At 42.1% G+C, this 27947-nt stretch overlaps 1 protein-coding gene across 1 annotated transcript; it reads left to right on the top strand.

Annotated features, from left to right (window-relative positions):
- lrig3 (leucine-rich repeats and immunoglobulin-like domains 3) lies at positions 1 to 27691 on the top strand. Its single transcript, XM_034290243.1, is given in 19 exon segments — positions 1 to 490; positions 6892 to 6963; positions 7081 to 7155; positions 15229 to 15363; positions 15510 to 15653; positions 15912 to 16055; positions 17160 to 17303; positions 18018 to 18161; positions 20082 to 20162; positions 20506 to 20577; positions 21116 to 21187; positions 21384 to 21547; positions 22116 to 22454; positions 22641 to 22922; positions 23124 to 23591; positions 23782 to 23943; positions 24105 to 24242; positions 24363 to 24632; positions 26984 to 27691. Coding segments are annotated over 19 exon segments (3375 nt in total). The 5' UTR covers positions 1 to 287; the 3' UTR covers positions 27250 to 27691.
- The last annotated feature ends 256 nt before the right edge of the window (positions 27692 to 27947 follow it).

Genomic DNA, 27947 nt, shown 5'->3' with positions numbered 1-27947 from the left:
CAATAGAGGCGCGTTGTAGGGATTCTTGAGAGTAGACTTCTGCATCGAGTTCAAAACGAAAAGTAGGCTACAGACAGGAAGTTTTACGAAGATATGGAAAAGTTTGGGTCCAGTACAAATCTTTTATATTTTATTTGTTTTAAAGGAATACGGTCGATGAATTGGATCTAAGCTCAAATAAAATCTTAACTAAACCGTAGGGCTAAAACGTTTGCCTAATTGGAATTTTTCCTTGTTCGGATTTCCTCGCGCTTTACTCTAAAACTTGGGAGAACTAGTGTGGCAAAATGACCGCCTCTATGCAGCCTCTCAGCTCTGTGAGGTATGCGGTGGTTTTCCTATTGTTTTTCCGAATTGAACTTATATTTGGATATGATGAAAACACAAGGACGTGTCCGTCTCCATGCACATGTTTTGGAGACCTTTTGGACTGCAGTCGGTTGAAAAGGCGTGGAATTCCCGAAAGTCTTCCCGAATGGACCGTACAGTTGTAAGTCGTGTGAGCTTTCTTTGACTTGCAATCTTATCTTGATTGTCCATAGATATCATCAGCGATTTTCACACCTGTGTATTACAATTATTTATAGTGTAATAGTTTTGGTGTTTCACAGCTATAAGGTGTATGTATTGATGGAATCATTTAAAATAGCCTGTTTTTGTAAAGAATTTCACGATTGGTTACATTGTTGCCGCATGGCAATCTGAAAATAACAAAACAGTTTGTAAATAAAGATCCCGTTCTTTCATAGTTAACAACAGTCCTATATAATTACTTTATTTATTCCCAAAAACAGACTTTCTGTTTGTTTAGAAAGTATTTCGCAATGACGCACGACAGGCCTCTTCATATCCAAGGTGCGAGGGCCAGAACTGAGTACTCACTTTCCGCAATATATGTACTAAAAAAAACATTGGTTTCGTTCGCAATTTATTTGTTCATAACTTGTTTCTATAGAATTTTTTTTTTTGTGGTTTATTCATTCTGAATAATGAATTGATATTATGGCACGTCCCGAACCTGTTTTTTTATCACACCATCATTTTTTAAGGTATAAAAAAGGAAAGGGGGATGTACATTAATAGTTTAAATCAAACGTTTTGCAATGTTTCACACCGCTTTAAATTATTCCGTGTGAATACCTATAGGACGACATGTGGTGGATACTGTTCAGGAACAGCAGGGGAGCCCTATCTTCTGAATACTAAAGCAGGTCGTTTCAGAATAAATAACCATACTGTCCTTTGCACATCAATTGTCACATTGTCAGTCTTTCTTCACTAGATAATGATTATTTGGCTTACCTACAGCCTGGGGTTGTGCTTTTTGTTACCATTATTCTAATCAGTCAGTAGGCCCAAAAAGACATCCTCAGTAGGCTAGTCAGTTGTAATGTTTGCTTCTGAATTTGTTGTTTGTGCAGTGAAGGATAATATTTGCCAGCTTTACTGGGTTTGTTAAAGGAGAGCTTGATTTTTTTTAATGGTGTTCAGGATTTTGTAGCTTTCCCAGTTTCTATGATCAAAAGGCCTGCAATGTCATCATAAACAACAATTAATTTAATTGTGTTTTGACAGCTTGATAAATCCAAGAGTTTGCTCGGTGGTTAATTCAGAAAGTTATCATGGTAAGAATGCAGGATGCCAGTTTACCCTACAAGAGGCTCTAGGTGGAACAAGCTGTTGAATGTCTCCGAACAACAATTGTTTCCTCTTCACTGGTGACATTTAAGTGATGGTAACGCTGGGTCTTTACATTTTCAGAGAACTCGATTTCTTCAGTCCTCAAGTCTATTTAGAAAAAGGCACAACGTCAAACAGGCACTCAAGGGCCAATCTATTCCAATGCCTCAAATAGTTGCTTAAAGCAATTGAATAAGCATATGTTCCATTTAGACTGCGTCATGTTGATGTAGCCTATCCTGTGTTTTATAGTTCATTAATCACAACAAAGCAAGGTTTGTCACCTGCTAAAATGATTTTATGGCAATTGATGGTATACTGCCTGCTCTGAACATTTTGCCTACCAACCACGAACATTCCCATAACATATCCTAAGTGTTTGTATATAACTTTAGGAGGATAACTTTCAAATGATGTTTTTCCAGGAAGAAAAGCCTTGGAATGATTTCCTAACATTCACTACAATGTTGTGAAGAACTGCTGTAACAATCGTCACAGAACATTCCCTAAATATTCCCATTAAATAATGAAATTGCAGCTGTGTTGGTAGAATGTACTCCTGCTGTAAAATCTAAGATTAACATTCTGGCACTGTTTATGCAACATCAGCCATATGTTTTATACAAGCATTGTATTAATATTGTGACAACTGTTTCTTGTCTCAAGAGATAATTTAATGCAACCTAGAAAATGTTTTGGGAACCTTTACAGAACCATTTTTGGTTTGCTGGGTCATGTTACCAGAAAAAAACAACAACAGGCAGTCATGTAACCAAGGCAGCCCTTCCAAAAAAGAAAAAAGGAGAAAATAAGTTCCACATGGGGGGAAAATTCTCCGGCATGCTAATTTACGAGTGGCTCTCCAGCACGTCTTAAACCACTTGGCCCTTTGTTTTCCAGCACCCCATTATTTCTGCTGAATTAGCAACTCCAGAGCCACCAATGGTACCGATTAAGAAGCTGTTGTTGGATTAGTTCTTACATACTTTCTGTGAAAGAAAAGGAGGGAATCAAGGTTGGGGGAAGGAAGGAAAGAAGGAGGCATTTGGTTTGAGCTTAACATATCTCAACGTGAATGAGTTAGGGAGAGATGTTTTCCAATTAAAATATAGGCATTAAAGAGTTCATAGTTAGTAGTTATTATTGTTCACTTTGAACAGGTTTTTGGTGTTTAATCTGGTCTGTAGCCAGTAGTAGAATTTGAGAAGACTCACTCAACATTGCTCTGAGTTGCAGCCCATCATTTCATCCACAGGCTTTGTTTTCTGTTGTAGAATCCCTGTTCAAGTGTGATATCAAGCCATTGCTTGATTCCATTGCAACAAGGACAAAAACCAACATTTTTGCAATTTATAACAATCCATTCTATTGTCATTTGGAAAAATTATTTGTTTGCTATTTTAATCTCAAAGTGAGATTTACAGAACTGAGATTTACAGAGAATTTGGCATAGTGTGAAATGTAACCTATCACATCCCTCCATTCACTTGTATCATAAAACATGTTGCAAATGACCAGCAGAGGGCAACATTTTGAATACATTTTCACATCCACTTAGTTGGTAATGTCTACTAATAGAATCATAACTTTTAATTAGCAGAGATGCCCATAGAATATATCATGTCCACATTTTCCGCAATCAAATTCGGTGTATTTTCAATATTTTGTTTAAAGTTTTCAACATTCATAAATTAGTGCAAGACATTTTTTAGTTTTTGAAGCTTCATATGACAGCAAGTTTTGGGTAGCAGTTACATATGAAACAGTGGAAAGTCTTAACGGTTGCATGGGTACGGCAGACATTTAACAAAGAGGCCAACGTTGATAAATCATTTCTTAATTATGATTTTATATATTTCAAATGTCAACATGTGAAAATACAAATCCTGGTCTTTTTATTTGCAGATTTTTTTTATATGGCACTTGAAAGAAATAAAAAAAAGTGTCCTGGATTGTAACACTAGGTTTATCTGGTGTGGCAAGGGAATGCCATTTGTCAGTTAAGAAATCAGTTACTTTACAATTTGTCCTTGGGAATCGGTATTAGTCAAAGTGCCTTAAGAACAACATCAAAGAACCAACATGTGTATCTTATCTCATCATTCAGAGGATGGATAGCTTGGTTTCACTCACTCTTAAGACATGGATAACAGTGTTTTCCCCAAGTACATGTGGTAGCCATCCAAATAGGAAAGGTAGCCAGCTAGGACCACCCTGTTTGGAAATGGTAGCCAAACTAGCTATATTTTTGTTCTCTTGTACATTGAATCCGTTTGAAATCCGTTTGAAATGTACTATGAACATATTTCATTCTTTATCACGTTTACCTAACAGACTTAATTGAAAATGAGTTGTTCTCTTCTGGTGTAAACCTCTCTTGGAATTGGCCTTACTAACAATATACAACCCCGTTTCCAAAAAAGTTGGGATGCTTTGTAACATGTAAAGTATAGAATGCAATGATGTGCAAATCATTTAAACCCTATATTCAATAGAAAATAATATCAAGACAACATATCAAATGTTGAAACACAGAAATATTATTGTTTCTTGGAAAATGCATGCCCACTTGGGGTTTCAGGCTGGGTGTTGTTTAAAAGCACTTGGTGACAACTGCTGATGTAAAAAGGGCTTTATAAATAAATTGGGCCGAGAAATGTTTTGTTTCTTGAAAAATATATGCCCACTTTTTTAATTTGATGCCAGTAATACAAAAAAGCTGGGACAGAGGCACCAAGACTGGAAACGTTGTGTAATGATAAAATGATATGATATCTATATGGAATATCTCACAACTAATTAGGTCAACTGGCAACAGGTCAGTAACATGACTGGGTGTAAATCGATCATTCCAGAGGAGGATGAATCTGTCAGAAAAGTGAGGATGGAGAGGCGTTCACCACTCTGCGAAAGACTGCATGGGCAAATAGTGACACAATCCAAGAATAATGTATCACCAAACAAAATTGCAGAGAGTTAGGGGTTCTCATCATCTACGGTACGTAATGTCATTAAAAGATCCAGAGAATCCAGAGAAATCCCTTGCTTATTTCAGCAGGACAATGCCAAATCAAATTCTGCACGTGTTACAGCACCATGGTTCCAGAGTAAAAGAGTCCGAGTGCTAAACTCCCCTGCCTGCAGTCCAGACCTGTCACCCATTGAAAACATTTGGCATATTATGAAATGACGAATACAACAAAGGAGACCCTGAACTGTGGAGCAGCTGAAATCCTGTATCAAACAAGAATGGGAAAACTTTCCACATTAAAAACTACAGCAATTGGTCTCCTCCGTTCACAAACGCTTACAGTGTTGTTATAAGAAGATATGATGTAACACAGTGGTTAACATGCCCCTGTCCCAACTTTTCCGACACATACGGTATTGCTGGCATCAAGTTCAAAATGGGCATGTATATAAAAAAAAATTTTTTTGTATTATTTCTCTATTAAATAAGGATAAATTATTTGCACATGATTGCATTCTGTTAACATTAGCATTTTATGCAGCGTCCCAACTTTTTTGGAAATGGGGTTGTACGTCAAGATACAAATATAGAATGGAATAGTAGTCTTGACTAGTTTGTGTAGTAAGATTTTATGTAAATTAATTTAATATCAAAACATGACTGCACAACATGGGTGTGGTGGGAAAACATACATTACTTTTTTGTCCAAGCCCATTGAAAAGCCTATATAATGACTGTGGCTGGCTATTTGAAATATACAAAAGAAAATGAATGAATGGGCATCAAATTAGTGGATTAAGTCTTGCTACCATGTACTTTACATGGAATGTACAAATTGACTCATAGAGAGGATAAAGGAACATGATGCGCTCTTCCTCATTGTTAAGAAATTTGAATGCAGCCACAGTGATTACACAGATACCAGGAGGTAGGACAGAGCAGACTGTCAAACCAGGAGTGTATTCACTGTGTCTTCGCTTCTGTCTTTTCTAAACGTATTATGACAACTGAAGCAAACTGAACAGAAGCGGGAAGGTCATTCCTGAATTTGTCCAAAATCTTGTTTTACTTCTAAAATGTAATGTTTACAAAAGAATTGAAGGAATATTCCACTCCACCAGTGTTTCCCAGCCATTGTTTGCTTTGTGACTGCCTGATGTGTCTAATAGATGGACTATTAGAAGATTGATATAGTTAATTCTAGTGGGAGAGGGATCACATGATGTTTCTGGTTAGTATATTAAACATTTGAAAAGTAGCCTGGTTAAGATATAAAGTTGAAAATGTAGATGACCGATAAGGAATCTGTGTTTCTTGGGCTTAGGGAAACACAGTTTGCACATTCAAGGCTGTAAGTGTTGTGATGATTATATCTAGTCCACTTCTGGTCCCGGCATTTTAGGTGGAAGTCAAAGAATCAGAAACCCTGGCCGCCTGTCTGCCACCTCTCCCACATTGCCATGAGTAGTGGAACAAAAACAGAGCTGAATGTTGGAAAAGGAAAAAAGGTTTTGGAGAGAGAAGTAAAACTCTCATTGAAGAGTTGAAAATGATTGGCTGAAGAACAACACCAGGCACGGAGCTAGAAAAATGCAAAAGGAGTGTTTCGGCTTGGAAATCAAAGGCGGCCCTCTCGCTTTCCCAGCATTGTGAATAGATTACCAGTTGTTAGCTTTTCCCCGCTCCCTCCCCTCTGCTCCCCTTGATGGATTCCAGATGGGGGGGGGGGGGGTGGTGGTGTCTGGCACCACAATGTTGATCGTGCAGCGTTAATAACTCTACAGCTTTATAACACTCCAGGCCTGGCTTGCCAGGCATTCTCATCCCCGGCCTTTCTCATATTTAACCCCCTCTTAAAAATATATATATTAAAATTGTGCCCCTTCATAACTTATAAGGTTGTCTGTGTTGGCTCAGTGATTCGCCAGTAGATTGGATTTGCAAGTTTATCTGGCATGGAGTTTCTCTTAGTGTTTTCAAAAGATTGTTCTGTGCTAGTACTTGGCCTAGACTGGTTAGTGTTCTTATTTTTTGTATACAGTCGTTTGTTTTGGAAATGACTTGCTTTCCAACATTAATTTACTTGGATCTGTATAGGCTAGGCTCACTCAGACAAGTTATTTCTGCTGTTTAAAAACAGAGGCCAGCATACAATTGGTTGTGTAGTGAAATGCCCTTCTTGTGGTGTAACTTTCCTCTAACAAACGTCTTTCTTTTTTTTTTTTTTTTTTTTTTTACAGGGACCTGAGCCATAACAAATTGCAGTCGCTTGACAGCACTTTGTTTACGAAACTGCGGCACCTAAGTGAGATGTAAGTATTCTGTGTTCTCTACTTCCTAGAGTAAACAACGTCTGTCCCAGACACCCTCCCTCCACCAGCCCTACATGCCACATGTGACCAACAACCTTAATGCTTGTGTGTTTACAGAAAGCTAAACAACAATGAATTGGAGGCAGTACCTGATTTTGGCCCTTATGCAGCAACCATCACCACCCTCATTCTGTAAGTATGAATTCATTTTAAACACAGGAAGTGCATACCGACTTCTCTAATATTCCTTTCCGCTGGTGGAGCGGCTTGCGTGTGAAACTGGTATGGTTGGGGTTAGTGAGTTAGGTTATAGATCATGGATTGGATGAAAGCAATCTGCAGCCTTCCAAACTTGGTGATAATAATTGCTTTATTAGGCTTAAGTTATAAAATGTAGTTCTTGTTCTTTTTTCTTTTCGTACATGAGTATTGGGGTTATAATCTAGTGTTCGTAACTTTCACTTGGCTTTTATAATATGCCAAGGTGGCTAGGTATTGACAATTTGGTTTTCAGCCTCGCGTGAAGGGATTTTCCTGGCCGGCATGGATTAGACTATAGCCAATAGAAATAGCCACACAAAAAAAAAATCTGAGTGCCATTTGTGTGCTGCCATGCTGTGAGCTTCAAGACACTGTGGAGCCTGTTGAAATGTCTTTCAAAGACTCATGGATTCTCATGATATTCCATCCACAGAAGGGTCCTTTGTAGGAATATTGTTGACATATATTTGACAATGTATCCAAGAGCAGACATAAGATGCATAAGTTGACATATTTAAGGCATTTTGGTCACACCCAGGTCTCTGTTAATAGTCCATGATGTTTCACCTGTAGCTACTACAAAGCAAACATTGGTGTCATGAAGCTTTACTGCTTGCTCTGTGATATGAGTATTTCTTTCCTGAGTCTTTTGTCTGATTTTTACACAAATGAATAGTCCAATCAATGTCAGTATTTCAAAGGCCTTCATTTTCAACTTTCCCCAGGCACAACATGTGTCCCACAGAATTATAACAAAAATTCCCACAAGCGTGCATTAATCTAAACCCCAGAGGCCTATTCCTCATCAAGCCTGAACTTGACAAGCAGCAACACCAGAAAAGGAAGCCAACAGCCATGGGGCATTCAGACATTGCTATTAGTCAATTTGTCTCCAGACTATTGGGCGCATAGCCTACAGCCTGCAGGTGCAGTTGGTGGTATTATCTGAAACTAAAGCTGTTCACCAGGGTATGTTTGAAATCCGGTGGGTCTGATTTCAAATGTATTTAAGAGCTTGTAGTTTAGAAGAGAGTTGTTGTTGTTGTTGTGCTTTACGTTGACCGTTGGTTTGACCGTAACTATGATCAGCTGCGGCCAGTGAAAACATTGTTAAGGTCAGCAAACCTGACCGGACGCAGTGTTCCATTACACTTTTGTAAATGAGTCTCAAAAGAATTAGAAAATTTTGGGGCTGTTTAAGCTTGTGTTCATTTAAGCACCACAACACTCCTGCATGTGACGAGTTCCAACTCCTCCAGCACTCAAGCCGTAGGCTACGTTTTAGTTTTAGCACCCCCAAGCTGTCCTGAACGAAAGGAAGCACCCATCAGTCCACTCACTGAACTTATTTAACTGCAAAAGCTAACGTTCAGTATTAAACAGTGCACACATTTCCCTACTGTAGCATTAAGATTGATGTCTTAAAGGAATAACACTATTTTAATGTCTCAGAATTTTATATTTTAGAAACCGTAATGAATGCCGTTAATAAATTGCAATTCTAAAGCGGTGACTTGCATTGCTAAGTTATTTTACACAGCTTTTAAAACACAAAATCGCAAAATATAGGCTATAAATATGTAGGTAGCTAGATCTGTGCACATGTCTTTTTCTGTTTGTCTGCCAGTAAAGCATTCCAATTTGCATTGCTTAGTGTCTACTCAGCTGCTCAAATGACTTGGGTTAGATTTAAATTTGAAATCACTTTTCTCTTTCTTTTTGTTAGTGGCAACACATTGATGGAGTGTGTGTGTGTGTGTGTGTGTGTGTGTGTGTGTGTGTGCATGTGGTATTTCCTATTGGAAAAAGAACAGAGTTTTGAGAAGCCATCAGATTACTTTTTTTTTGACTGTGGCGCCTGTAATGAGAAGCAGGGCTGCTGGGGAGGCTCAGGCACACATCGCATCCAATGCCATATTAAATAATACGCCAGCATCTGACCCAAATTTGCTAATAGCACAGTTAGCACATCACAGCATTGTTACTGTACATTGTCAAGTTGCGGTTGGACTACAGGGCTTTAATACATTTTTTAAATGAAAACGTGCCAACTCTAGCATTCCGCCAACTTTTTGCTAGCTTTTCTTTATATCTGAAAGTCATTGCCAGCAACAAAGTCTGCGCTTTAATTTCCCGCCAGTGGACACAGTCAGGAACAGGGAAACTATCTAGGCCACTGCACATCCACCACTGGATGGCCGAAAACAAATAATCCTCTCCTTTCAATCCAGGACTACATTTATTGCCCCTAAAAGACAAAGATTGACTTGACACATCGGTGCGTCCAGAAGGTCATGTTTAATATTGTGAATGTAATCGGTCTCATAAGGACTCCGTTATCTGAACAAAGTAATTAGAAGTCCAACTATGTGTCCTTTCATGTAATTATATAACTTTTATTTTTATTTTTTACTTACTGTATAGGCAGTAGAGCTGTCTCCCCGCAGAATGATTTTACTCATTCCTCAAGCTGCCAGTCCAAGGCCCTTATTGTGTTTCGGTTGTGGGTGCGGTAGCTTAACAGCCGCTATTTCCATGTGATTAACATTTATGAACATATGTCATGCCAACAGTGGCGTGCTGCGTGAAACTGAGCGGTGCTTCACCCGCAATCCGCCAAAGAGCACCAGAGTCAGCCACACTCATCGAAAGTGCAGATGAGGTGCAGTAAATGGGGTCAGATGACACTGTATCCATGCTTTTCCAATGAGAGAGTTTTCTGTGGTTTGAACATTGTTTATACCAGGGCTGGAGCATATTTCATTGTCCAAACCATGAGCTGGTACACGCAGCTGTTTAAAAAAATATATCACATAGAAAACAACTGAAAACAACTTTCAATAAGTTGTTTAGCAAGTTACTCAAGCATATCTGAAAATGTGATGGGACCAAACTTTGGCCAAGACCCAAGGTCTGTCTATAATGGGCTGTAATGAAAACATGTTTGAGTCGCTTTATCTTCAAATCTACCCAGCATTTTCTATTCTCAATATGTACCAATTTGCATTGGAGTATTTTGTATAGTGTAAATGAGTGAATAGTTGTCGTGTCCCTCCGTACCTTTCGAGAAACATTCAATGAAAATAGGGATTTATAACTATATTACAATAAATGGAGGTTACACACTGTAAAGCATAAATGTTTAACTTATTCCAAAGAGGACTGTGTGGGGACTTGATTTAATTAAGGTCAGTAATTGGTTATGATCACCTGGTTGTCTAGGAGAAATTACAAATTTGCAGACACCATACCTCTGTGGAATGATTGACATTCCTCGACTGTAAGGAATAGATTTTTATGCTGTTACCGGATATGATTATATGCTCAGCTGGTTGCACTCAGCGTGGGGCTAATTGTGCCATGTTGGTTTAGGGGAAAGGCTTGCAGCAAGCCATTTTAGAATACCTAAACTTAGTGTTCAAGGATGTTCTTGCCAACCTTTTATTCAACATAACAGGAAAATTACCATAATGCAAGGTAATTATTTAAAAATGGCATGCCCTTAACTTATTGTTGTAAATGTGAAGAAATTTGAATGAAAGGTAACCATGACAACAGTCACAACAACAACAACAACAGGGTCAACGTTTGTTTATTTGGATCCCGGCAAAATACTGAGGCCAATCTTCATCCTGATGGGCATCCTAATCAACAATAAACTCTCTAACAAATCATTTTTCGACAATAAATAGAATATAAAGAATTTTTCCATTTCCATTCCAACTGATATAGATATTATATACAAAGAGATTCCTTCTAACCATCTTCTCGAAACACCTAATCTTGAAATCACAAGGTTATTGGTAGAGCCCACCAAAGTTGGAAAGGATTTCATAGCATATGAGTCAAAGCCCCCCCCCCCCTCCCCCCAACAGGAATTCCTGGGAAATTGTTCAATTAATTAAGATGATCACGACTCAATTACTACCAGCTGCAGGGTTATGGCTGTTTGTTTTTACTTTGGGCTGTGGGGTCAAGGAAGTTGATGAGAGCTGCCGCTATGTCTGCTAGGCTGTTTGAATAAGTGGCATTCTATACCCCAGAGCCTTCCCCCCCCCCTTACTCGCCTCCCAGGCCAGAGAAATGCTAGGAGAAGAAAATGTCCAGCATTTACAAATGTAAGGAAAAATCTGACTGTACTAAATTGGGGGGAAAATGGGTTGGGGGATTAGGATGGCTTCGTTGTTGATTCCTTTTTATTAGTAGAGTAGGGTATTGGTGCCTTTCGGGGAGATTACTTGTGTTTGTCTGTTTGACAGCTGCTCTTGCTGTTTAGCCATAATTTATGTGGATTTTTTTTTTTTTTTTAATGTTAAAAATAAACATTTTAGTTGCAGTGGCAGATGTTTGTGATCAACTCATGCTGTCGTCTTGCTGTCTAATAATTCCGATAAACCGAATTCCAAATATGGCAACAATGTACAAAAACGTGGAGTATATTTGCTCGAAAACTGCCAAAGTGGGTTATTGTTTTATTTACTAGATCATTTATTTAATGCAATTAGTCAAATGTTTAAGACATTTGACTAATGGTATAATATCAGTCAGAAAAGTTACAAGAGTTAATCACAAATCTGGCAGATCATTTTAGCTATTGGCCATTCATTTAGATTACATGCCTTCTATTAATATATTTATTAAGTTGGCTTCTGTAGCCAAAGGCTTGACATTTCTTAGTTAGGCGACATGCATATGCTACCTGCCTAACTTCATGAATAATCAGTTTGATACACATTATAAATTCCTCAGAACAAATACTTTAATGTGTGAGAAGCTTAAACATAAACCTGACTGACAGTCTGGCAAGCTCAGAAACTATTAACATAATGATGCATAATAACCTTATTTGCAAGAAAATTGGAAGAACAAATTTAAAGTGTGGATAGTTAAAATGAACAATGACCCACTTGTTTGTCTGCAGAGTTGGCCCGGGAGGGTAGGAGATCAACAGATAGGCTCTTGGAACTCTTCAGTAAACACCATTGTGGATTGCCTTTCAAAGGTTCTTATTAGATCTCTGGACAAAAAAAAAGAAGCAGTTTTTGGGCTTATTCGCGTTAACAAGAGTTATTGGGACAACGTGCATGTGCGCAGTGCTTTGACTTCGCCAGAAACTGATCTTACGACCAAGTGGAGATCAGAGTCTTTGCCTCTGTACTAAACCAGATCTGCAAACTGTCCTTTGTCATGTTCAAAACATTTTAACCAGAAAAAAACGAATTCTCTTTAAATATGTAGGATTTTCGTTCAAAACCAAATGTTTGTTTCTACACTGGCAGCCATCGTCTGTAAGAGCAGTGCCCCAAACAGAGTGGCTGAGACCACTGGATCCCAGTGACAATTTTTAATATTATAATTTCAATAACTTAATTTCTGAAAAAACTTTACCCCAAATGTCTTACGTTTTTCCTCAATTCCATATTATAATAGGGTTTAATTGATTGGTCAGAAATCCAGTTAACTGAGATCCGATCTGGTATACGACTGGGTCATATACAACATTATGGGGTTGACCGTCCAATCAAAGATCTCAGATCGGTGAGAGAATATGTCCGATAGGCTACTTGAACACTTCTCTTGCTTGAATAGCCAATTTCCAGCAATTACAATGGAGATATGTGATTCAATTATTTTTTATTATGAGGGTTGGTGGTTAAGGCCCTTATTATTCGCAACTACAGTGGATATATGGATGTGAGCTGACAAAAAATTACTTTTAACTCCAAATCATTTTGGATTTGCATTTAAACATACTGTACATAAATATACTGTAAGCTGCATTCAAATATGAGGTTTGGTCGTGGAGTTGGCTGCTGTCAGTTTGTTGGTTTAAGATGAGCTCCACTGCTCATCCCAACTAGGTGTTTACATTGGGGAGGGTGTTGTGGTACAAAGACCAGGGCCTTATTATCGTATCATTTTTATCACATCACACCCAAATCCACCTGAGAGGCTCCATGGTCAGCGCTCTTCTGTAGAGGGACATGGATTGAGAGGCCAGTGCTGACAGTTGCTTTCCTACAGAACCGTTATATTGAAGTTTGGGTCCCCGCTTTTCTCTTTTTTTTATTTCAGAGAACTGGAAATACAGGTTTTTCTTTCTTCTTGCCAGCCCCTCTTCTCCTTTTCTATCAGCGACCAGTCGGGGGAACATGAAAACCGAGACTCAGGTGGTGTGTGCCCCTTTTGTTTGGGACCAAGAGGCTACGGTGCGTGGAAAGCCCTTTGCAAATCTGCACACAAAAGGCTGACTTGTACGCTTCCCACTGGGGAGAGTGGCGTGCAGCACTGTGCCTCTTAAGGCCTCGTAGCTGTTGCTTAAACCGTATTTTATTTTACTACCGTAAATAAAAAAAACATTTTTAGGCAGTGAGTGTTGAAGGAAAAAAGGGGATTGGGTTTCAGCCTCCCAGAAACCGTCCTCTACCGCCGCTCTCAGACGCCTCTCTCTTACAGTTGGCATAGAAGCAAGGGTTGAGTTGTGGCCTTGCCAGAGGCTAGGCAGAGGGACATGCTGTGGCAGGTTCTACCCCTACGTTCCCCAGCCATCTCATCAGCCTCTCCTCTCCTGGCCTCTATCCATCTATACTGGTACCGCCTTTGAGGTCGGACTGACTGACAGACACCCTCGTCTGTTTCAGTCTGTATGTTTTGGTGGCATGGCTGCCAAGGGGTGTTGCTGGCTCTACGTGGGGAGCCCAGTCATAAGGGAGGTATGGATGACCGAAAAAAAAGGGAAATGTGTGGAAAATGACTGCTTGGTCCAAGTCAAAGATCCCTACGTTATGAGGCTTTATGAGGGACTCGGAAGCTATTTTGCCACTGCGCGCTCCCATTTCTCGCTTGATTGTATCTTCAGTGCGGTTTTAGTCTCGCTCTGGCCAGACGTACAGCAAAGCTGAGCCAGTGTGGGACTCTGAGTCTGGTTCTTGAGACTAGTGCTGCTTCAATGTGTATGTTTAATTTATTTTCTCATTGGCATCCTTTTAAGGGTATTCGTTGTTTTCACATGGACCAGTGCTTCTTGACCATGTTAGTGACCAACCATTCATCAAAAGGACTGTCTGTTGATGTGTTTATTGCATGCACAGTATAGAGAAGATTTTCACCTTGTGAATATTGGAAAAAATATTTCAAAGTTTCAACATGATTTATAAAGAACGTAAAACTGAAATCTTTTTTTTGTTGGCCGCTATGTTAGCCTCGCAGTTAATACTGACACAGGACCTACACACTCTAGTCTATTAGAGGGAATTCCTGCTCTTTTCCCTCCCTCTCTTTCCCTCCCTCTCTCTCTTTCTGACTCTCCTTTTCCCTCGCTCGCTCTCTTTCTGACTCTCCTTTTCCCTCGCTCGCTCTCTCTCTTTCTCACTCTCCTTTTCCCTCGCTCTCTCTTTCTCTACCCGGCGAGCTGCACACACAAAGAGGGTACTGTACAGCCACTGTTTATAACCAAGCAGTCCCTGCACTGCAATTTAGGAGGCGTGCAGCTCAGGAAATTGCCGTCCTCTGCCGGGGCATGTTTTCACTGAGGGAATGGTATTCATCAGCCAAGTAATTGGCAGGTTATTTTTTTTAAATACCTTGTTAGTAATTACCTTATAAACAAAATAACACAGCAGTAAACCAAATGGCAGTTTCGACCTTGCGATCAGAAGTGACATTGGTCAGCCCTGCTAGTGCCCCTCCCTCCCCATCCACCATTCTCTCCTTTGCCTAACCATGAAAGTGTCCTTTTTCATGGTTCAGGATGAAATCTAATCATAATGTTTTATGAATATTAACATGACAGTAATGAGAATGGGGGTGGGGTGGGGGTGCTGCTAGGATGGGATTGTGAGGGTGAAGAGAACGCTCAGGGAGGTTTTCATTATTGTTTTTATTCTGCACGTTTATTGACCTCCGGGTATTTGTGTATCTGGAAATATTAGACTGATCACCTGCGTTATTAAAATACACCAGGTTTTCTATCGTTCACCGGAGCTGCTCCATCTGTACTTTCAGAACAAACAATAGGATTGCAAAGATCTCCCTGGAGCAGTTGAGGCCCCTGCAAGGCCTGGATACGCTTGACCTCAGCAATAACAACCTAGTGGATATCAAGGCTGACTCCTTCCCTGCACTGCCTCTCAAAAACCTGTGAGTCCCTTGATTTGAACAATTCCCCTTACTCTGTGATTAAACTAAAGCCCCAAAATACTGTAGAATATGCATTTTGGTGGTATTTCCTTTCTTTGTTATTGATCGTATGATCATTGTATGTTTTCGACTGTTTTCCCCTCCAGCATCATGAACAACAATCGCATTTCCACCCTGGAGACGAACTGTTTTGTCAACCTGTCAAGTACCCTGCAGGTACTCCGGCTCAACCGCAACCGCCTCTCCACCCTGCCTGTCAAGATCTTCCAGCTCCCCAACCTCCAGCACCTGTAAGTGATCATTGCACTTCCAGCACTGCGGGAATTGACCAGCACTCTTTCCAAGGCAATGTTTTTGTAGCGTTCCATAACTAATCACAGATCACATTATCAATAGCCCGTAATGTTCCTCTGACTTCTGGAAACGTCCTGACAAATGCGTCGTGACCCCAGTCCTCGCGTTGTCTTTAGTTCTTGTTGTCTTAACCCCTCACCACGTATTTGGCGTTGCGCGTCTCTTACGGCCTGTTTTGTGGTCCAAACCTACAGGGAGCTAAACAGGAACCGGGTTCGCCGGGTCGAAGGCCTGACGTTCCACGGTCTGCATGCGCTGCGCTCTCTGAAGATGCAGAGGAACGGAATCAGCCGCCTGATGGACGGAGCCTTCTGGGGCCTCAGCAACATGGAAGTTCTGTAAGTAACCGCTCGACTACTGTTGTCTGTTGCACATTCGGTAACGCACAATTCGGTAACGCACAATTCGGTAACGCACAATTCAGTAACGCGTGTATGTAGTGTAGTCAAGTAATAAAGATTTGGCCCTTTTCTCTTCATCGTCTTCATATGAATTTGCACCCTTACGTTCACTAACGCCACCTTCAGCTGCGATGAAATGGGGCCAGAAGCTTCCTAGAGTGGTTGATCAATATCTCATTCGTGTGGAGGAGTCAGGGCCGGTCTTCCAGTTCCCACCACCAACACCACCGCCATTAGTTACTGGTATGGTTCTTACTGCGGAATGCGATGTGTGGTTTGTGCCAGACGTAACGGGCCTTGGTCATCCACTTTTGACTCATCGTTGATTAGACCATTTTTCCCCCGCAGTATTGACAATAATCCAAGTGATTTTAGGATCTTTTTTTGTTGTTGCAAACTCCAGTGAATGTTTTGGATGACATGGGTCCTGTTGTGTCCTGGGTTTAAACCACACACTGCATTCCACAGTGAGAACCTCATCCAAACACTCAATCATGGTGGTGGTAGTGGGATGATTTGGGGATGCTTAGCTGCCCCTCCTGACCTGGACCATAATGGAAGGAACCACGATTTTGGCTTTGTGACAGAAGATCTCTTCATTTTAACTTTTTATTGGAATAAAGGCACTCAGGCACTTATAGCACAACACTATAGTGTATACCAAAATAAAATCTGCCAAATGTTTTAAATTACTTACAAATATGAAAATATTTGTGAATAAATGACTGCCTAAGTATGAATATGTGAATTGAGAGACTGAATGTGCAGAATCCAGCACTGCCAAAGAGCTGACATCAAACCACTGGTGTGACATTTCTCTGAATAGATATAATGGATTTAATGGATGTGTCCATTATAACTTGCTCTGCTGAACTCATGAGTTGATACACAACGTACAGAGCTCATGTCTGTCTGGGTTAATGTGACTGGCAATGGTGGAGCAAGTCTGTTGCCAGACCTTCTTCATGAGCCTACCCGAAGCCCTGCAACGTCCTCAGCTGATGACTCACCCCTGTGTGTGTCCATTTGTCCTGCAGGCAGCTTGACTACAAACAACCTGACGGAGGTGAGTAAAGGCTTGGCTCTAACGGCCTGCTGACTCTGCAGCTGCTTCACCTGGGCCACAACGGCCATCAGTCGGATACCGACAGACGCCTGGGAGTTCTGCCAGAAACTCAGCGAGCTGTAAGTGACCCTTCTATTCACCGCCCCCCCCCTCTCGGTCCCTCGGTCCCTCCCAACTTCTCTGTGCTCCCTCACGACTCACTCGTGAACTCCCGACACCTCTCTCTTTTCTCGCCCTACTTCCTGCCCCTTCCTCACACTGTCTGCAGTGACTTGGCGCAACCGTTTTTGGCAGTTTTAAGAGATTGTTATGCCCAGTCTTTGATAAGTCTTCTTTTTGTTTTGTTTATTTTGTCTGATGTTTGCTTATGAGGGTTTCTAGGACAAAGGTAAAAAAATAAAAATGTGCGTGGGGGCAGGGTTGGAAAATGGGTTTGTATAATGTGTGTTTGTTTGTCGGTGAGTTTCTCTGCCTTAACTGTTTCAGCATTATGTTATTTATTTTTTTGTTTCGTTTTTTTTTATATAACAGGTATTTTTTTAATAATTTAAAACAACTAAGAGCAGCTGGGCAAGATCAAATTTCACTTTTTAAATAGTGTTGACTAATTTCCAAAACGTTTTTGTAAAGGAATTTTAAGTTACAGATCAACATAACTCCATGGCAACTTTTTATCAGTGGCCATAATGGTCATTTACAAAGTTGGTAATTCATAGACTGTTAGATTTGGTGAAAGTTCCTAGTGATCTTATGCCAACTGTTCTTTTTATTTTTTCATTTGCCCTGGGTGTTTCAGGTGTATGATGCTAATGTTGCTTCTCTCCGCCTGACAGGGATCTGTCGTCCAACCACTTGGCACGTTTGGAAGAGTCCAGCTTTGTGGGCCTGAGTCTGCTCGATGAGCTCCACATCGGGAACAATCGCGTGAGCTTCATCGCGGACGGAGCCTTCCGAGGACTCTCCCACCTACAGATGCTGTAAGTTTGAAAAAGGCTGACTAAACTCAATTGATTTGATTTCTGTGAAATTACACTGAACAAATATTATTTATTATATTTATAAGCTATTGGTCCCATGATAATTGAGCAGTAATGAAACATTCCAGAATTATTCCATGTGCTTATAATGCCACATTTCTTAAATATAGTGTGAACAAATTTCTCTTGATGACCTTTTCAATTGGCAGATTTCCTTTACATGGTACAATTTTAAAATGTCACATGTTGTCATTATATTGTTGTTCAGTGTATTTTTCAGAAATGAAAGCTTTATAATTGTCAGGGTGCTAAAGTATGATAATATGATTTTCAACATCCTAATAATGGTGAATGCATTAGCCATAGTTAATATCCTAACCCTGTTTCTGAGACTCCCGGTTTTTGTTGTGAGATGCCTCTAGGATCATATTAAAAACTCCGGAAAAACATGGTTATAACAGTCATCAGCACAATTGTTATAGTTTGTTGTTCCATAACACAGCAGCTGTCAACTTCCCTTCTGGGATATCCTTTTTTGCCTGCCCAGCTCTTGAGGGCTACCATTTGTGGGAATCACAGAATTTGTGTACATGAACTATACAGTACATTAGAGGTCCAAGGTTGTCTACTTTAGCAGTGAATGTAACAAAGAAATGGCTTATTACGTTATTATTAGTATTATAAACATGTAAAACTTACCGTCAAATTGCTTACATTACTTGAAAAGTGTGATGATGCTGATTTCAGGCCTGTTTATGGTTGAATGGAATTTTTGGCCTACTTTGACGTCACAAATACTCAGATGGTAATAGACCAGTGACTCCTTGATAGAGAAAGGGGTGGGAGTTAAACAATCCTACCAGTCAATCAGGGTTGTTTAGGTAAATAGCTTACAAAATAAAATCTAAAATCTAAATGCCCCTTTTCATTAAATGAACACCGTTATTTTATTAGACGTGTTGTTTTGTTTACATACTCTAAGGGACTTCAGTACACCATAAAATAAGCCCTAAGTGACTTGCAGTAGTGCATTAGTAACTAGCTAACTTCTCACTGTCCCACTACTCGCTCATTGAGGCGTGAGTGGAAATGTTCTGCCCTGTTTGTTTTTGCTCTGTGAAATAGATTAACATACTGCCTGTGGTTTCTCCCCACATATAAAAACTAGGTCCAGCACAGCTCAGTCCTAAACAGGCCAACATGGTGCGGCTGAGTCCACTGCTCCATCCCCCCCCCATAACATTTCCCCTGGTCCCGCTCTTAAATGGAACCAAATGTTAACCGTGCGTGAAAGGGTCAACAGAGGGCAGGTGTGTTGGTAGGTGGAAGGGGAGCACGGATGGCCTGGGGGGTTTTACCCCCCATCTCCTCTCCACAACCCACTCATCTACCCCAATCATTTGTAACCAGGCATGCCAAGGAGGAAACTGCTGTTTGGAAGCATTTAAAAAGACTGAGTAGGAGAGGGGGGAAAGGGCAAAGACATCCAGCAATTACCTCTAGCAGACATGCTGCGTGCACATGACATTCAGTAAGGTTAAGAGATTTCAGACTTAAATATCCTTTGATATTGTCTTAAAAACATTTGACCCAAGCCATAAAATCAATTACAAATAGTTTTTTTTAACAGGAAGTAGCACCAATGTGTGGTTTGAGTTCCTCCCTGTTTTATGTGTTGCATGTGAAGCATCTTTCTGTGAGACATGAAAATACATAGCAAACATTTGAAAAAGCCTCCAAAAGCCAGTGAGAAACTTCCTGCAATGATGGGACCACTTTGAATACAAATTTAAAGCCTTTTACTTCTCCCTCTTCACACGAAACGCGAAGCCTCGCCATGTTTTATGAAGTATACCAGTGCAGTTGTTTTCTGGGTGTGGAGTTTTACAATGTGGTTTTGCTTTGTTTCTCTCAAAATAGGGATCTGCAAAACAACGAGATCTCCTGGACCATTGAAGACATGAATGGACCATTTTCTGCTCTGGACAAACTAAGAAAACTGTGAGTTGGCTTGACGTTTACCGTGGCTTTTAACCTGAAGTAGAAATGGGTGTAAAATACATTTTTTGTAAATAGGTTTCGTATTTTCTGGTTTGATGAGAATCTGCTCTTTTGCAATAGAGTAGCCTTGTTAAAGTCCAAAAACAGAAGTCTCATGACCGAAACATTTCCCATTTCCTACTTCCCACATTGTTGATGACTCTGCTGAGCATCGCTTGGCTTTGTCTTCGGTTGATTACTAGAACCAACCATGAATTGGACTAACAGAATTGGAAGGATGGGATGGTGTTCATAATGTACGAACGACTGTATTTCAATAAAAACTTGCATATCTCATTCTCAGGTTCCTCCAAGGAAATCAAATCCGCTCGGTGACCAAGAAGTCTTTCTCTGGCCTGGACACACTCGAGCACCTGTGAGTTGACCTTCAAATCGATATCCTCACGTGTCTCTCATCTGTCTTAAAGCTGTGAACTGATAAGGGGGGGGGGATTCATTACCAGGAAATACAAACCCAGTTTGTGAGAACCACAACCAAGCTGTCTCTTATTCAGTATTTCCATATATGGGGAGAGACTATTGATCACTCACTGTATGACGAGCAATGCTTGCGTGGCTATCTGCTTGTTTCCACATGCCCATTTAGGAGTCTGTGTATATGCCTGTGTTTGTGTATATCTGTGAAACAGCTGCACTACATTTCTAATTAGCTTTTTTCCCAGTCATGTCTGAGCTCAAAGGAGCTGAAGTCAGGCCCCTCTTGATTAACAAAGCACAGTGCTGCCCAGATTTTTATTGTTCTGAAGCCCAGACCTTCTCTCTGTGATTATTGAAGTGTTAGCAGCCTCCAGGTCCCCAGATAGGCCTCAACAGAGGGAATAGTTGGCCCTCTTTCTGTCTGCACATTCCCGTGGTTCTGATCCATCCATTCTCTTCTCTTTCCCCGTCCTCAGAGATTTGAGTAACAATGCCATCATGTCAGTCCAAGGAAACGCCTTCATTCAGATGAAGAAGCTCGAAGAACTGTAAGTATCTCTGGAGATATTAACATTATACCAGAACTACCTTCACATCAATTGCAAGAATATTTCCTAGAAGACATTACTCAATCCCCATATGTAAATATGAATTGACCAGTGTAAAGTAGCTCAAGCATCATGTTGCAGAGTCGCAGGTCTCCTGTGATTCCTGGCCGTAACGCAGCACCTTCTCCCTTCTCAGGCACCTGAACACAACCAGTCTGCTGTGTGACTGCCAACTCAAGTGGCTGCCGCTGTGGGTGGCGGAGCAGGCCTTCCTGCCCTGTGTGAACGCCAGCTGTGCCCATCCCCAGATGTTGAAGGGCAAGAGCGTGTTCACAGTCAGCCAGGAGGACTTTGTGTGTGGTGAGTGTGACACAAAAACAGCTTGTATTAACGCAGAGGCGCGCGCGCACACACGTGCAGGAGTGCATTCACACACACGTTCACACACATGCATGTGAATGGAGGCGCACACGCACACACCTAAACCCCTTACTGTAGCCCTTGTTAAAAACAGCCATTTAGCTGTGACAGGTTTTCCATTTATGAACTGACACAGATTGTTCTGTATTTTCCTCCCAACTCATGGACACCCTAATGGAGCCAGCATTGTAATGGAACCATATGGAAACTCAATGAGTTAACAGCTTGGCCCGGCACTGTGAGAGACCAGGGAGAAAATAAATAATTGTTGAGGAATTTCTGGGACCAGTTTCTTTTAGTAATTACTACTCTTGAGGTGCTTTGCTTTCAGAGCGTTTAGCATTTTCCTAGACAGGTACCTTCAATGTTGGTGCGTATAATGTTGTGTAATTTCCAAATTAAAACCTGGTTGTCAGCTGTCTAGGTTAAATAAAAACGCGTTAGCCAAAAGTGAATGTCAATTTGAGTTTAGCTCTAATGAATGTGTTTCTCCTCTTCTTTCATGCAGACGATTTCCCCAAACCTCAGATCACTGTGCAGCCTGAGACCCAGTCAGCCATCAAGGGCACCAATGTCACCTTCGTGTGCTCGGCAGCCAGTTCCAGTGACTCCCCCATGACCTTCGCCTGGAAGAAGGACAACGAGGTCCTGAACGATGCGGAGATCCACAACCAGGCACACGTCAGAGCCCAGGGGGGAGCGCAAGGCAGCGAAACCGAGGTCACCGAGTACACCACCACGCTGCGTTTACGCAGCGTCGCGTTCACCAGCGAGGGGAAGTACCAGTGTGTCATCTCCAACCACTTTGGCTCCTCCTACTCCACCAAAGCGAAGCTCATCGTCAACAGTAAGTAGGGGAACTGTTTAACTTTGTATCACTTCAAGACTTTGGTCATGGTCAGTACTCTCACTATGATCAATCGGAACTGCAAATATCAACTGGAAGTGGCTTACAAAGATGTTAGGACTCTGTATTGCTAAATGTTGTAGCGTTGATATCAAATGTCCACATCCGTTTGTTTTGTTCCTTCAGTGCTTCCATCCTTCACCAAGATGCCCATGGACCTAAGCATCCGGGCGGGCGCCACGGCCAGACTCGAGTGTGCTGCTGTGGGTCACCCGTCTCCGCAGATCGCCTGGCAGAAAGACGGCGGCACTGACTTTCCGGCTGCCCGGGAGCGGCGTATGCACGTGATGCCTGAGGATGACGTGTTCTTTATTGTGGATGTGAAGACGGAGGACATCGGCGTGTACAGCTGCACCGCCCAGAACACGGCCGGAGCCATATCGGCCAATGCCACGCTAACCGTGCTAGGTGAGCGCTGTCCGTTTTTACCGGCTGTCGAAGCTCTTTACATTTGTATGGGGGCGCTTGCGCTTTTTTGACACGGACGTTGCGCGTTCTGCTAGTTCTCCCCACAAAATGGACAGATGAATTAGGCATAGCATGGCTGTAAGGCAACTGACCATCTCTCCCCCCCCTCCCCCCTCCCTGTGGGCCCCCCTATCCCTGCAGAAACTCCTTCCTTCCTGCGCCCTCTCATGGACCGCACCGTGGTCAAAGGGGAGACGGCGGTCCTCCAGTGCATCGCCGGCGGCAGCCCCCCTCCCAGGCTCAACTGGACCAAAGACGACAGCCCCCTGTTGGTCACCGAGCGCCACTTCTTCGCAGCGGCCAACCAGCTGCTCATCATTGTGGATGCCGCGGAGGGCGACGCGGGGACGTACACGTGCGAGATGTCCAACATGCTGGGCACCGAGAGGGGCAATGTGCGCCTGGCTGTGCTGCCGAATCCCAACTGCGACTCCGGGCTGGGGGGCGCTGGGGTCGGCGTGTCGGGGGGCGTCGATGAGGACGGCTGGACCACGGTGGGGATTGTCATTATCGCGGTGGTGTGCTGCGTGGTGGGCACCTCGCTGGTCTGGGTGGTCATCATCTACCATACACGCCGGCGCAACGAGGACTGCAGTGTCACCAACACCGGTGAGATTTTGTTCCTGTAGGCACCGGATTGGTCTGAATGGCGTCGTGTTTGGGGAAAACGTAATGGCATGTTGCAAAAAAAAGCCACCTTTCTCGGAATGCTTTCAAATAGTTTGGCCGACCATTTCATGACGCGTGTTTTTCTGTGACGAATGTCTAAAAAAAAATTGCCCCGGTTGTTTCCCCGCAGACGAGACTAACCTGCCTGCGGACATCCCCAGCTACCTGTCGTCCCAGGGCACGCTTGCCGACAGGCAAGATGGCTATGTCCCCTCTGAGAGCAGTAGCGGCAACCACCAGTTCATGACTTCCTCCTTGAGTGGATTCTACATGCAGTCTAAAGACTTGAATGGTAGGAGAGCAGTTCTTTCCTTGGAAATCCATGGGGACTTTTTTTTTAATAATGCAATTGCAATGCTTCAACAGAGCTTTGAGCATTTTTCAGAATTTAATTGGGGTGGGGGGGTAATTTGGGGGAAGTACCAAACATTGCTAATGGATCGTGTTATACAGGTTTGTGTCAACTGGACACAGGAAGTGAAGCAGACATGGAGGCGGCCATAGATCCCCTGCTCTGCCATTACCAAGGTCCCATCGGCTCTCTCCTCATGAGGGGCATGTACACCGGGGAACCCTCCGATACTTACACAAGTAAGGGGGAAACAATTATCTCAAAAAAACACAAGCGCTACCATGAATTTGACGGTATGAACCTATAAGGATTTGAAGTCGACTTCTAATCTCCGGCCAACCACTCTCCTCCCTAAAAAGGCTGTGCTGTGGACCAGCCATCCGTCTGCATAAACTCCTACGGCAGCCTTACCAGCTCCAAGAGGAGGGACTATTATCCGTGTGGCGGGGCCCTCCAGGATCCCCTCGACCACGGGAGCCCCGGTGTGCTTATGCGGATGCCCAGCAGCGCCAGCTGTCACGGCCTGCCACATCTACAGGGTGATGGCGCCCCCTCCACGGACGAGGGAGAGGAGAGCAGATATGGCCGACCTCAAGAGACCAGGCTGTCTTCCTCCAGCACCTTCATGGGTATGTCTGGATATGTTTCTCGGCGGGGTTGGGATCAAATCAAGCACATTTCGGGCGCCCTAAGAAATTGTATTGCGTCCGTTTTGAGAGATAGCGCCACCGCTTGACAAGACTGCCACGAACAGCTGCCACTGGGGAATGATGGGAGACTAAGTGCTGAAATAAATTGCTGATTGCGTGGCAGAGGTGAAGGACTCATGACCTGGCACTGATTGATGATTGCCTAGCAAAGGTGAACCAAAATACTCTGTCCAACAGACCAATTATCACAAAGCTGTCACAGATTGCCCTGGGAAAAAATAAATATTCCCACACTTCACAGGCGCAAGTGCTGAGAATTCTGCAGTTCAAAGAAATGATATAAGTAGCCTGCCAGGTAGCGGGACAGCACCTAACTAGAATGAACTTAGCCAGACTAAACCCAACAAAAACAGTCATTAAAAGACAAAAATATACTTAAAACGATGACCGTCCTTCTGTGACACTGTTATCCTCAATCTGTGTATGATTCTTAAAAGTAAAATCCTGTTTTTTCACTCTTCCTAGATAATTGAGGTCTTTCAAACATAATTATGCACCACAGCAGTATATTTGAAAGTTCACTTCGGGAGAGTTAAACCATTGACATTATTGGTTGATTGAGCCCGCTGTCTGATCTGTTTTGTCATATTTTGTAGCAAATGTTCTGGTATTTGTGTTTCACCAATTGCTCGATCCCACTAGTGGCGGGTAGATATGATTGTACTTGTTCAATAGAGCCATTGGACTCAACAGTGTTCCTGTGGGCCACAACAATGCAGGATAGCCAGGTTGACAATATCTTTCTTGCTTTCTTTTGCTTTGTAAAGACTACAGCCTAATGGAAACTGCATTTCTCAAATTATGTACCCCCTTTTGAAGATGAGCTTTTCATATCGTGGTGGTGCTAGCTTTTACAGATTCTCAGTAGCTTGCTAGCCAGTCTGTTTAACATTGTGAATGAATGTCTGTTTCTGATGATGGGAAATCACTATGAATTTTGGATATTCTGTTCTGCATAAACCAGTAAATGTATAGGCCTGTTTGTACCAGTGAAATGTAGAAACACTTGTGTTAACAAGGTGTGAGGATATTTACTATTTTCTAATAATCTAATAATTGAGGGCAGTTGAATTTGATCTCTTTCTATCAATGTCATCACTTTCCAATCCTGTAAACCAAAATAATAATTACATTATCATATGAAACAGGTTATTTGGATCCTGTATGCTGATTGATTGATTGATAGCAGAGTTTTTCATCGACTGTTCCATTTGATTTATCGATATTCATCCACAGTTCCTTGGCCCAGCAAGCAATTTATAAACTGTCTACCTGAAAAAAAAATAAAAGAGCTACACAATATTTGAGTAGAGGTTTGGGTAACACTGGCATTTAAACAGAAATATACAGAGGACATTGTTATCAGAGACCTCTAACAACTCACATTTCAGAATAATAGGTCTCATTGTATCCCATTAAAAAGGTGGTAGAAAGCAGCTGGTCTCTGCTGTGGATCGTGGCACTTAAATGCCCCCCACCAAGTACCATAACTGCCGTTTAGGCTACTGCATAAAACACATCAAACTTGATCTGGAGTGCTGCTGGGGGTTGAGGCATTTAATCCGGCCCTGAATAACACCAAGACTTGTCAAGGTCTTGTCCTGTAGTGGTGTGATTGGGGTGGGGCTTGGAGAGGGGCCCTCAGAACAACTGCTGGATGGTTGGCCCATCTTTGTTAGAAACCATCAGAGCCAAACGTGTGTATGTCCTAACATGGTGATTCTCTCATTCAGTGAATGAAGGATCACATGGATTAGGTAGACAGCTTCGAAAGCAAGGTGGCTAACTACTTTGTCTCACTTTTTCTTCTCTGGCAAGGGCCCACTCTCACTGACACACACAAACACACACACACACAGAGCAGGTCTCAGTTGTGTGGTCCTCTCCTGTTAAAGGGGAGGATTAGAACGGAGGGATGCAGGGGTTTTTACAGGATGACTGGTCGGGGCACACAAGGTTATTCTCAGTGTCCCTAAACTTGGAACTGCACATTCTAATCTTCATTCACACAAAGTGGACTCATCTGGAATGACCACTGAGTGACCACTGAATGACCACTCTCCATTGCTACCGAATGCCAATGCCGACTTCATTCTGCTTTCAGAAACCTTTTTTTGGTTTCTTGTCTAGCTCTGGCACTATTTAATCACTTGTTATACTATAAATGGTATGGCCGAAGTTCATTTAGTAAATGTACATTTACTCACGTGACAACTAATATGGAAATGCATCAGACATAACCTTGTATCTCCCTCTCTTCTGTCCCTCAGGAACATTTGGGAAAGCCCCCTGGAGGCCTCAACAGGAACTGCACCCCGGGTTCGGACCAGCGCCATTGGCCCTTCACAATGGCATGATGCTACATGAAAACCCCTATACAGCCCTGGAAACAGACTCAGAACGTGAGGAAGACAAGAACAGCATCCAGTCAAAGGATTATAATTCGCAGTCGGAACAGAGTGCCAGTAGTATCTATGAACTGCCATATGATATCAACAGGACTGCTCCTCATCAGCTAGCTCGACCGAGCACATAGCTGAATGTTTGTTCCTTTCTGTTTTTCTTACAAGGACTACCAAACAAAATACTACCTCAGTGACTGGACACTCAATGGACACTGCAACAGTGCAATGCGTGAATGTAAAAGGAAAATGCATCATTCCAGTAAAATGCAAAAACATTATATAGGGAGATATTGATAGTTGAGGACTGTTCTTTTTTTTTTAAGAAAGAAAAAAATGGGAAATATCTTCAACTGAAGATATATATTGAATATATATATAAATTTTTTATACAAAGTTTATTATATTTTGTAAATGAATAGTGTGAAAATCCATCCCATTATTTTTGCTTACATTTTCCTGTAAATTTGTATGTGTTATGCAACCGAACATGCCCGCAGTTATTCTAGCTTTTTGTTTGCCCCTTTTGCACATACCCTACACATAATAAAACCCCATAACATGTGCTGCTACATACATAGATGTACTGTGACTCTTTCCATACTTCACATGGTTGTATCATTTGCAGACACCACTGTTCTGTAATGGAGAACAGAGGTAAGGGAAAGTATGAGCATATTGCTGAAGCAAGATGAAAGGGGGGGGGGGGGGTGGCTTTCCTAGCCCAGCCACAGACCGCCAAGGACGACCTGCGCATGCCATGAGGGCGCCCCTATGCCGTCCAAATAGAGTTCCCCAAGTGTACACTTGAAAATGCATGTGTGCACGCACG

The sequence above is a fragment of the Esox lucius genome, chromosome 23 (genome assembly GCF_011004845.1).
Source record: "Esox lucius isolate fEsoLuc1 chromosome 23, fEsoLuc1.pri, whole genome shotgun sequence".
Classification (NCBI taxonomy): Eukaryota; Metazoa; Chordata; class Actinopteri; order Esociformes; family Esocidae; genus Esox; species Esox lucius.
This window is presented reverse-complemented; position numbering and strand designations above follow the sequence as displayed.